The sequence below is a fragment of the Talaromyces proteolyticus genome (assembly GCF_021365285.1).
Source record: "Talaromyces proteolyticus strain PMI_201 chromosome Unknown BGW36scaffold_7, whole genome shotgun sequence".
Lineage (NCBI taxonomy): Eukaryota > Fungi > Ascomycota > Eurotiomycetes > Eurotiales > Trichocomaceae > Talaromyces > Talaromyces proteolyticus.
In genome coordinates this window covers 1,813,237-1,824,605 of record NW_025764283.1, presented here as the reverse complement: position 1 = coordinate 1,824,605, position 11,369 = coordinate 1,813,237, and the positions used below count along the sequence as shown (strand labels likewise).

General features: G+C 47.7%; 4 protein-coding genes across 4 annotated transcripts; 1 reads left to right on the top strand and 3 right to left on the bottom strand.

The window, feature by feature from the left end:
* Positions 1-127: 127 nt before the first annotated feature.
* On the top strand, positions 128-1,950 carry BGW36DRAFT_452200 (uncharacterized protein; the record flags this gene model as incomplete). Its single annotated transcript, XM_046221839.1, has 1 exon — positions 128-1,950. One exon carries the CDS (start codon positions 128-130, stop codon positions 1,679-1,681), a length of 1,554 nt encoding a protein of 517 aa, XP_046071472.1. The 3' UTR covers positions 1,682-1,950.
* Positions 1,951-3,745: 1,795 nt separating this feature from the next.
* Positions 3,746-4,775, bottom strand: BGW36DRAFT_343446 (glutathione S-transferase). The gene is made up of 3 exons (XM_046213150.1): positions 4,507-4,775; positions 4,248-4,456; positions 3,746-4,185 (listed from the first exon to the last, which is right to left on the bottom strand). The coding sequence occupies exons 1-3, from the start codon at positions 4,638-4,640 to the stop codon at positions 3,812-3,814; spliced, it is 717 nt and encodes a 238-aa protein (XP_046071471.1). The 5' UTR covers positions 4,641-4,775; the 3' UTR covers positions 3,746-3,811.
* A 1,773-nt stretch (positions 4,776-6,548) lies between these two features.
* On the bottom strand, positions 6,549-9,217 carry BGW36DRAFT_360361 (uncharacterized protein; the record flags this gene model as incomplete). The annotated part of the gene is made up of 4 exons (XM_046214173.1): positions 6,549-7,558; positions 7,617-8,586; positions 8,721-8,942; positions 8,969-9,217. 4 exons carry the CDS (start codon positions 9,215-9,217, stop codon positions 6,549-6,551), a joined length of 2,451 nt encoding a protein of 816 aa, XP_046071470.1.
* A 413-nt stretch (positions 9,218-9,630) lies between these two features.
* On the bottom strand, positions 9,631-11,151 carry BGW36DRAFT_417660 (putative O-methyltransferase; the record flags this gene model as incomplete). The annotated part of the gene is made up of 4 exons (XM_046219393.1): positions 10,836-11,151; positions 10,451-10,783; positions 9,882-10,399; positions 9,631-9,814 (listed from the first exon to the last, which is right to left on the bottom strand). Exons 1-4 carry the CDS (start codon positions 11,070-11,072, stop codon positions 9,631-9,633), a joined length of 1,272 nt encoding a protein of 423 aa, XP_046071469.1. The 5' UTR covers positions 11,073-11,151.
* Positions 11,152-11,369: the final 218 nt, after the last annotated feature.

Sequence of the window (11,369 nt, the reverse complement as noted above, 5' to 3'; positions counted from 1 at the left end):
AGGTGCCTATTGTCTCACAGTCGAAGGTAAAATTACATCACATAGACTGCAAACCATATCTAGTCTTCCTCCAACAATGTTGATATCAGAAAGACGTTCAGAAGACTGAAGATCATAATTACGTACCATGGGAGACGATATTGCACTTGCTGACCTCCAGCACTCAGCGGGATCCCTAGCCGCCATTGTCTTTCATAATATTGAGCACAGCACTCAAAAGACCTCGTCTGCGATTCAAGGATACTACCATCTCCCTCATACGGGGGCCGAGCACGGTAACAGCGACGATGCTGACGAAGCGGCCAAGTATTCTAAGGCATTCGTCAAGGGCCACAAGGTCGCTGTCAAGGTCGCCAGCCTCATTAATCATGGGAGATCTACTCATCTGGCCCCGTTAAGAGTGATGGGTAGCGGATTGGTCGGGGGACCACCCTGCGAAGGGCACGCCCGCCTAACCGAGGGCATTACCTGGTTTGAAAAGACTCATTTCCATCACCAGCCCATTAAGCCCGAAGGAAATCATTTCACAGCCACCCACTACCTGCATTTCTCGACCCCACTGGCGCAGATTATTCCGGGAGCTGAAGGACCAACGCAGCCCATGGACCTCGTTCAAGAGATTACCCTTATCTCTGGTATGTGCCTCTGGACATCAAGGATCATCCAATCAAGTATACCACGGGGACAACGGCTCGACGTGTCCAGACTCCTAAGCAAAATCACCTTGTACGAGGTTGAATATCTCTCTCGCGCAGTCCCCGTCATTGCCGATCTAGCTGCAGCCCTATCCACAAATAATCTATATCAGCAAATACCACTAAACATCCGCCTCGACATCCCCAGCTTCCACTACTACCACTCCCTCGAGGAGCGTCTCCGCGACGGGCGGTGCAGCTTCCTCGAGGCACTTCATTGGATGCACGCCGTCGAGAAGCGCCACCACCAGCTTTCCCGAGTGTTCTGCCGCCTTCTTGACCATGAGCTATCCCGGCGGCAGGGCGTGACTCCTCACCATCGAAAACTAGATGTCCAGGTCTCGCCTTTAGCGAACCTGGTATACCAGCTGATTTGTGACTCTTTGGCCAACAACACCTTCCCAAGCGTGGATGATATACTGCAAATTCTCCATACGGAAGACCGTACATGGGCTGACTTTTACGCACTAGTCCCTGTGAACGAGAAAGTGACGGACTTCCGAGGGTTGAGCTATCTGTTCTACGTGTACCAAGTCTTGAGGCCGGCTTTGGAGCAGTCTCAGATTAACGCCAAAGAAAAGGGCGATGCAAAAAGAAAATTACTAATTAGCATCGACGATGCATTCGAGCGACGGATCTACTCGCGGAGTCAGAAATTCTTGAAAAAGCTGAGGGCGTCGCTGCCACCATCTGTGGCTGCCCCCCATCTACTCGAAGTGTATCTTTGTCGGCGTATATTTATCAACAGCAATGAGATAGGCTCGAATCTCTATCTGGATGACCCATCTCCCGAACCCTCTGTATTGCGCTTTTGTCAAAGATTGGACCCAGAGGGAAAGCAGCAACTTGTCCGAGCTCAGGATCGACATAAAAGCTGGCCAGAGACGGTCAAACTAGACGCATTCGATGTGGTAGAGAGGTTATATGGATCTCACATTACTGGAGTGCTCAAGGAATTGTTCGCAGAGGTGGGTTTGGAGCCTTGAGAGTGGAGTGCGAGACCATCACATATTTGGAGCAATATAACGTAATAGAGTGGGTAGAAAATCAGGATCAAGGATAGGGGTCAATACGGGAAACAGCTGGGCCCAAGAAGCCGTTGTGCCACTATTACACAGTTTTGCCCAACGTTGCTATAAAGTTTCCTATTTTAGGATGTTTTCTTAAAAGTTATACACCAGTCTTTATGTGATAAAATGCCCAGAGTGGTGAAACGCTACTCATGAACCTGCATTTTCACCCTAACCATTGTCCCAACTACAAAGGGGATACTTGGAAATAGAACTAGACTGCATAACGGGATCACAGCCTGTTTTCATAGCAAGGATTAATTAAGGAAGCAAACTTACTAAACCTTATAACCCTACCAAAGCCAGTCGGTTTAATTAGAAGAACTAGTTCAGAACTTGAGTTACAATGAAAAATCATCATTGATTAACATCAATGATATACATCTATCATGTTTCATTGTTTATCCTAATATTCAAGGGAGCCAGAATGTCACTCTCAACGGAAAAGTCCGAATACAGCCGCTTATTTTAGAATGGTTAGTAGAAAATAAGCTATCCAATGATCCTAAGAATTATTATCATATACGCAAGCTCCACACACTTAATGGGCATGTTAGGGCGCTTAGTGAAGCCACCACAGTGCTCACTAGATGTTCACTGAGCGCTCACTAACCTTCTTTAGTCTCTCAGTCCGCTCAGGCCTCACTCAGTGATCGGTCCATGAGCGTTCTGTGAGTTGGGCCGAGTATGAAGCAGCACCGTGCTGCTCGCGTTAGTGTCGCACATATTTGTCATATAAATACCACCATGCTTTATTCACCGGTTACTGCATGCTACATTTTCTCTCCTTTTGCTTCTAAGAGAGCATCATATGTTGACGCAGAAAATGCTACACGGGGCTGCTTAATAGGATTCTTTCAAATTTGTGATGTACAGACAGTAGAAGATAGAATCGTTGAATTTGAGATTACTAATTGGTTCATACGTCACATACTTCTTGAACTTCATATCATCCAGGATGAATTATGCAGACTAACTTTCCTCGATGTCAGTGTCAAGCTAGTTCAAAGGCCAAGCTGAGTAGTCAAAAATGGATTTACACTGGTCAGACGCATCGCCGTCCCTCTCACTGTTGGGGAACCATTGCCTAACCCTCATGATCTGGGATGTGCCCCCATATGGTGGCCAATACGGGTTTCCCAAAGCTGAACGGAGGTTCGGGTCAAACTCAAGAATGAAGGATAAAAACCACGCTTTCATAAACTAGCTAGCAGTTCATTACTGGGAGCTCCTGGAGAGCCCAGCAAAAAGGGCCTGCTGATCCATGCATTTCGGTTCCGGCTGAAAACCTTATTTTGTAAACAGCCGTTGAGGAGTTATGTAAGGGCTGAGCCGTAACGCGTGTGGTACAGGTGGCTGCAACCCAACCCCGGCAATCTCATGGGGTATACTCCCTGCTGGGCTACTCTGTTGGTGGTGTCATTACCTATGAAGCGTCGCGGCAACTCATCGAAACCGGCGAGTCTGTAGAGAGGCTTTATCTTGCCGACGCGCCATGCCCCTTGGTCATCCCACCGATGCCTCCAAGCCTAACTGATTCAGTTTCTCGACTCAATTGATCGCTTCAGTGGAAAGAGCAAGGAGCAGGAACCGCATGCATCAGAGCCTATGAAACCTATGGTTCCCTTCATGTCATGCGAACATTAGCCAGTCTTAAAACATATATGCCAACAGCTCTATCCGCGGGCACCCGTCACCCTCGCACAACATACTATGTCGCGAGGGAGGGGGTTAATAAGCAGATGACTTTCCGGCTGCCAGCGGTTTCTGAGAGCGACCAGAAGGTCATAACGTGGTTACTTGATGATCGAACTGGGGACGGCTGGACTGGGGATGGATGAGAGATGGTTATGGATAGGGCACAGCTAAAGATATTCCCGGTCGGAGGGAACCATTTCAGTATTATGAAAGAGCCACGTATAAGTTGAACTACAATTCATCATTGGCACTTGTCAAAGCTATCGCTGACTATCACTCGCAGGTCCTTGAGTGGGCCAACGAGTTGCGAGTATCATACTGGAAATATATCAATACTAGACCCCCCAATTAATGCAAATCAGCGTTGTTCCGCTCCATCATTTCCTTTCTCTTCTGCGCCACGATTATCGTGAACTGAGCCTCTGTAATAGGAGCTTCAGGAACTCTCAACGCCGTTTTCACGGCCTCTCGTTCCATGATGCGATCATGCCATCTCTGCACTGCCGGCCAATCTCCCAGGTTGAAGGCAATTATGTTTGGAGATACCCGTACCCAGCAGTAGCACGCAATGTCCGCAATCGAAAACTTCTCCCCAGCAAGATAAGGGACCTCCTGCAGGCGGGCCTCGAGCACAGAATACAGGCGTTTTGCCTCGTCAGTGTATCGCTGGATTCCCCAGTCAGAACGCACGGGTGCAAAGCCCTGAAAGTGATGGGCCTGTCCTGAAAGACAGGACACGTTAGCAATGAAGCCTGTGTAGAGGAAAATATTTTGATTGTGGTACCTTGCATCGGACCCAGCCCCCCCATTTGCCACATTAACCAGCTCAACTGTTCTGTGTATCCAGGAAGATCTTCTGGAGCGTAGCTGATCTTTCGAGCGGTGTCGTATCTCCCTGTTAGGTAAAGCATAATGGCACCACTTTCAAAGACCCGGGTGTTGCCATCTGTTATTGCTGGCAGGCGACCATTCGGGTTGAATTTGAGGAACCATCTATTCTGCAGCTTAGTAGCACAGATACCATACGGGGACGTCAATCTTACCTCTCCTTCTGCTCTCTGGACTCGAGATTCACAGGCCGCACTTTGTAAGGGAGGCCCAGCTCCTCCAAGACAATTGAAATCTTTAACCCGTTGGGCGTGGGCCACGTGTATAGGGTGATGTCAGGAGTAGCCATGATTCTTTGTTATTTGATGGCTGACATCGACTGCAACTTGTCCTCTTTTATGTGAGGTGGGCTGGAATCGATCAGCAATCTCCTATCATTATTCCTGGCATATTATTGGGTATACTAAGGTGCTCTGTGCTCGTTAAGGTTCCGGCGATTTCCGTACCGTGGGGTAGGATACACCGACGTCAATTATCAAGGTACACCAGCCCCACTTCTGGCACGCCTGCAGATATGGTCCCTCGGCAGCCATTGATATACCACGGTACTGCCGTGTGACAGTGTAGCCACATTTTTGTGCAAGAAACAAATGCATTATAGGTGTTTACTCCCACCCCGAACGGTCTTGCGCACATCTATAAGAGATTTACCAACATACAACGGGGAGAAACCTGTGTATATTAACATATATAAAGTCCGTAGAGGGGTTATGGTGCAGAACAACAGATAGAATAAGATAGGTTGGTAAGAGGCCGTTACAATAAATCTAGGCCACGGATCATCCACGCAATCACTGAATCGAGCTTATTCGCAAACAAAACTTCGGACGGGACATTGCTTGTTCAAAACATATGCCAAGCTCCACCGCCTCCAGAATGCCGACAAATGCTAATGCGGTGCAAAAGAGACGGTCTGTCATGTCCTGATGGTCTGCCCAAGCCAACACTTCGGATGATATTCTCTCTACAACCAATCGCTGTTTGATGTTGAGAGGAAGATCTTCGGCAACGATAGTCAGAGAGTCAGCCGTGGGACTGTCGCCGACAAGGGATTGGCGGATGTCGTCGCAGGGGACCCCCACTACACGCCAACACAATAACCCCACGACTTCGAAGAGAATTGCACTGCATCCGGATCAGCACGGCACGGCCGGAGCAGGGGCGACCACTACGAGACCAATCATGAGAGCGTCACAAGATTCTTGCCTGCAGATACCGTCAACAAACATATCAGAACTGCCATATCGAACACAGAACCCACCAAGACGTACAGGTAGTAGGTGTCGGCACCACCAAGACAGGCTACGTGATCATATTCAGAGACACCCAGTCAGCCGAAACAGCCCGAAACAACATCACACGGCTGAAAGAACTATGGAATGAAACCAAGCGGGTGAAACCCCGATTAGGTACTGTCACCTACCGAGTGTCAACAGAAGACTTTGCCTTAGTCAGAGAAAAGAAAGAAGGAATTGAGGAGGTTATGGAAGAGAATGACTTAGCCAGGAAGGGGTTTGAGATTGAGGATACTGCATGACTGAAGAAGGACAGACCCCTGGAAGGTCGGCATGTATGGGCATGTATGGGCATCTGTTTGAACACTCCCGAGGCAGCAGAATCAATTATCAAGAATGGAAGCCTTGAGGAGCTTCCTCAGTGGTTGGCCCTGCCCCACTTGGGGCTTGACCGAGCATACACTAACCAACTAATACCCACTAAATCAGAAGGTGCCATTACGGGTTCCGGTAAGGTCACCGATTGGCCCACTCTAGCCCCATCCTGTCCTCGGGGGTCTTCGCTCTTGCCTTCACCAATAAAAGCTTCTGATATAACTACACAGTACGTACATAGTTGTTGAACTTTGTGGTTAGTGCGCTTATTAAGCAAATAATTGGCAAATGGAAGCAAATTCGATTCGATTCGGAATACAAGCCTGAGTTTCGCATAACTGGTCTATCTACCCCAATTTATATATGCGAATCTACACTATTTTTTGTCATCGGTGGTCAATTGACCCCAACCGGTATTTATCACGTTCGATAATCCAAACTTCTGAAGGGTTTACGCTTATTCGAACCCGGCTATGTGGCCTCATTTTCAAACAGGTTATCTTGAGTAGTATCCGAAAACGAAGCTATAAACATACTGATACACATTCTGGGGTAGGGATGCCCGGAGGCATCTTATCACAGCAACTCTAGTCGAAATCATGACACTTTTCCCAAATAGGTATGGCTTCAGAACGCTTTTTGGGCCAAACCATTTCCTCGCCTGTCAGCGATTCAATTTCCTCCTTCACAGCATCAAACGGAATGAAGTACGCTAGCTTTCCAGACTCAGAGGTACCCCAAAGTAGGCCAACAACGAATGGCTTCCTGTCTTGATGGAGAATGCTATTGGCTAACATTGGAACTTCATTATCATTGCCTTCAAAATTCCAGTCAGCGGCAGCAATAACGAACGAACCAGAATCACCAGGCTTGGCCAACGTCGGGACATCTTTAGAACCTCCGACGGGTAACGTCCATTTGTAGGGCGTAGAAATAGACCATGCAGATAGCGAACGTAGAGATCTAACCCCGTTATTATACAGAGGTATATTTATGATAGCCCTGAAGTCATTTATGATACCTATAGTAAGATCACTCTTTTGACCTAATTTCGCCACGACCTTTATATGCGGTTCGGTGTGGGGATGACGCCCGAGTCCTTCAACCTCCCATGTATCAAACGAATCGTACTCGCTTATACAAGGAAGACCTTCTTTTGTAAGTAGGATACAGTTACTTGTTTTCACATGGACCTCTTTGGGATGTGTGGCAGCTAACGAATCAACGCTAATCAGACCGATGTCCATAAGCAGCTCGTGCTCGGTCGAATCAATTTGATAGTTCCTCCATCCAAGTGTTGCAGCCTGTGTTGCTCCTACGCATACATCTTTCTGCAAACGCTGTAGGGCATGGTTTCGGGCTGCATTTTCCCGCTCGGCGACGCTTAGCAGCTTTTGAAGCTTGTCAGTCAGATACGGATCGGTCTCGTTGGCTGCTTCAATAACTTCGTTCCACATGGATATATCGCTTTGAGCCTGGGTGAATCCATAACGCAGCTGAGATTCCGATTCTCGACGATGCTTCTCAGGTGGAGATTGAATCTTAATCGGATTTGCGTCTCGACAGCAACCTCTTTTCAAAGTCACTTCTTCATGTGCTATTCCATCTTTGTCAGTAGGATGTATTTTAAAAAGATTTTCACCCCAGGACCTTACAATTAAGTGCCACATGGGCATTTGTGACCCCGAACGCTGTCTTTATTCCAGTATCCTTTGATACCGTCACGACATAACCACCCATCGTTCCCGATACGAGGCTATTCTTGACACTAATAGCACAGGCCGGTCGTGGGGGTCGTTCTAGTTCTTGAAAAAGGGAAGTAAAATGTGCCAGAAGAGAACTGCTCAGTGTCGGGTCATCTTGGAGGAACAATGGACTTGACGCTTGGCGGATCTCAATACTGATTTCCGGCGGCAGTATCGCTTTCATACGTTCTTCAATTGCGTCCCATGCATCGTCATCCGCATTCAGAGCATCGAAGAAGATGACGGTCGAGTGATCGGATGCCCCTTCCCCTATTGCACGTAGGCCAGTTGGTACCATAGCCTGCCACATATGGCCATATCCGTCAAATAGTTGAAGAATCTGTTGACAATAGTTTTGCCCCTTCTCCCAATCTTTCAAAAGTTCCTTACTGTGTGAGGGGGGCTCGCATATTTCGCAGGTTTTCATGTACACGCCATCGTAGAGCTCGACTCCAATCTCTGTCTCCGGGTATACTGCCGATTGAACTTCGTCATATATTTCGGTTACGGCTTTCGCCCATAGCTCGCTGTGGCTTGTATCTTTGTCATACCTAATATTACCCACAACACGTAGAGGATGTCGAGGGGGGTCGGCTGAGATCCCGCGGGTATATGATCGATAGGCTATTTGAACGATACCGTCATCATAATCAAAACCATGTTTGTGAATGATTTCCCGAATTCGTAAGGTGAGGCTTTCGAGGTTCTCGAGAGAGATTGGCATCTTCTCATGATCAAGACAGTGTGATTCCACAGACTGGCGGCAGAGGCGTGGATAACCCGCACGATACGGCCAGCGAGTGTCTACGTCCTCGACAGTGATTGACCGCCTGCTGGGTGATGTCATGTTGTGGCTAGTGCCCAGTAGATTAGCCTGATGCTGCCATTGTGACAGTTGCAAGTGCGTCTGGGTGTGAGATAGCGCCATCTTTGGATTATGAGATACAAAAATTGAAATACATGCTTAGAGATCACCCCCCCAAAGACGGATTATAGAAAGAGATAAATACCTACCCTGGGTGTCTTGTGCGATGATTCCACAGCAAACGAAGGCCGGCATGATACAGATTGCACAAACAAGTATGATGTTTTGCGAGATATGTTTGATTGTATGTATGCGCTGCGAGGAATAAAGGTACTTATGCTTTTCGACTGTGAAACGATTTTGCCCACGTTAGGAGGAGGAAAGGGTTTCTTTGTCTGTTTCAAATGGTGACGATTTGGTTGGAGCGCTGCCTGAGGAAGGAAGTCGGGCGACTTACTTGTTTGCACACACACAAAGAGTGTCGATTTCTCCCTGTATCATAACCCTCTTCTCTATACTTGGTTTTCTTGCGAATAGACACCATGAATCTGCTTCCTGAATGATCCCTCACACAAATGTATATCAAGTGGAGGTATTTTCTTTGTTTAGCAGGAATTCCTAGGCTGTGTTGAAAGGAGCCGTTGCGTTTGTAATCTCTTTGACAAACATGGAGTCCGGCTTGATATGTTCCATCCCGTTTTTTCATGTAGCATCCGTGAAAGCGGCACCTCTAGCAGCGCTGCCTCGGGGATAGCGTGCTTTGGTGGAAGAAGAAGGTTGATTTATAGCAACAAGACAGCTGGCAAACCTGGCTCGAGTTGAAAGAGGGGCGAGACAAACGTTTGAAAGAAAACGGTTTGTAATGGATCCAGAGCAGCGTCAGACTACCATCGTGTTTGCATGCATCTGACTGTGGGCAGGTGTCGCATTTAGTCCTAGCCCTACCCTATCTACCTTACGGTGCCAAAGATTGGTCGACCCGGATATCTGAAATTGTTAACCTTTGGCTGAAATTGATCTACTGCGATTGGATAAGGGTGGCCCCTAGTACCTTTTTTCGGGCTCAGTACAACTCTATTTTGCTATGCTCATTTCCTGTATTCTTTGGCATTCACTGTTCTATGTTCTATTACTTTCCGCACCGCCTGCCCACGTTGCCTCCAGGATTGCCAATCTCGACCCTGGTGGCTGTCTCATGCCTTTGAAGACAAACTTCGGATGAGCCTGTTCAAACAGAGACTCCCACTCGCCAAGGTCGCGTTCCTTTGCATTACCAATCTCTAGCATCGTAAGATCCATTGCCCTGAGTAGGTAGTGATTAGCAGTGGAACGAGACATTGCGAGGTTATCAGAGGTTATCGGCCACTCACCTGAGATTCCGTTCGATATTGTTTGGAAGGGTTCCAGGGGGAGGCATTACGAAGTCCATAACAAGGACTCGTGAGCCCTGCTTCAAAGCGGGTATCAAGGCTTGCAGGGCCTTGACACAGTATTTGTCTGGCCAGTTATGTAAGACCCAGCGATACAAATACACTTCAGCCCCGTGCACAGGCTGCTCTTCAAACAAGTCATGAACCATGAATTTGACGTCTAGGCCCGGCTCTTCCTTAGAATTTTCGACAACCTGAGGCAGCTCTTGGACGATGAAATTGAGGGTTGGATATTTACGAGAAAGAGCAAATGCTGCATCGCCATGGGATCCCCCCAAGTCAACCACGGTCCCAGAAGATATGGATTCCCATGGATATCCGTCCGTTAAGTGACTAAGGGAGTACCCATCACTGGTAGTGAAACAGCTCATTGCACCACCAAAACGACGCGCTCGCTCAGGACTTTTATCTAGCTCTTCATAGAAGGACCGATTGGTCTCATTGGCAAGAGAAAAGCCCTACCTATCATTAGTCCACTACCACAAAGAAAATAGTAGGAATTCAAATACGATTTGATTGGGCTCTGTTGCTAATGGCCATTTTATAAGAGCATCCACGACCCTCCCTGCTGCAGGCCACATGTCGTCCACATTGGCTCCAACCCAGCTCGCAACACGTGTATCCTCTGCAATTTCTCTGGAAGCGGCAGAATGCGCAACTACCCCAGGGCGAGGTTCCTTGAATATACGGTGCGCGATGCTGAGACGGAGAATACGAGTGAGTGCACCGTAATCGACGCCGATACTGGCTGCCAGTTCCGTGAATGTGATCTCTCCATCAACGGGGACTTTATTGGCCAGATCAAAATGAGAAATGAATTTCAAATACACCAGTGAATTATGCTACTTTACTATTAGCTCATATGAAAGGGTGGCCATTACTGCTGGTACTTGCATGATGGTTGAAAATCAAGTCCCTCGGGCCTTGAAGGAGGTCATTGAGCTCTTGGCTTGCTTGAAGGGCTGCAGTACGTGACTGTTCGATCTCAGGAGGTAGCCTGAGATCAACCGGGCCATCCGCGTCGAAAGATGGGTATGGTAGCCCATTTTCAGCAAGATAACTGTCGACTCGATGAGTGTGTAGGGCCACAGCGGCCGCTAGCTCGGCGATCCGACTCTGAGCTGAGGACATGGCTGTTGTCTATATATTAGAGAGTTGATTCAATTCGCCTTTTAAGCACTACTTTTGTGCTTGGATGGTCACAGACGGCGAGGAACGGATATTTAAAATATGTCGAGAATCACTGCGACGGAGGGTGGCGGAAGATGAAATTATAAGTTATGCCGATTGGGGGGTTATATGATGGTCTAGTAGACACTATGGATTTGGGGGCTAATCTTCATGTCAGCTTCGGGTACTGTGAGAATAGTGGAATCTTCGTACGGACCAGTTAATTCTAACATTATTCTCAAATCTTATAGTATTTAA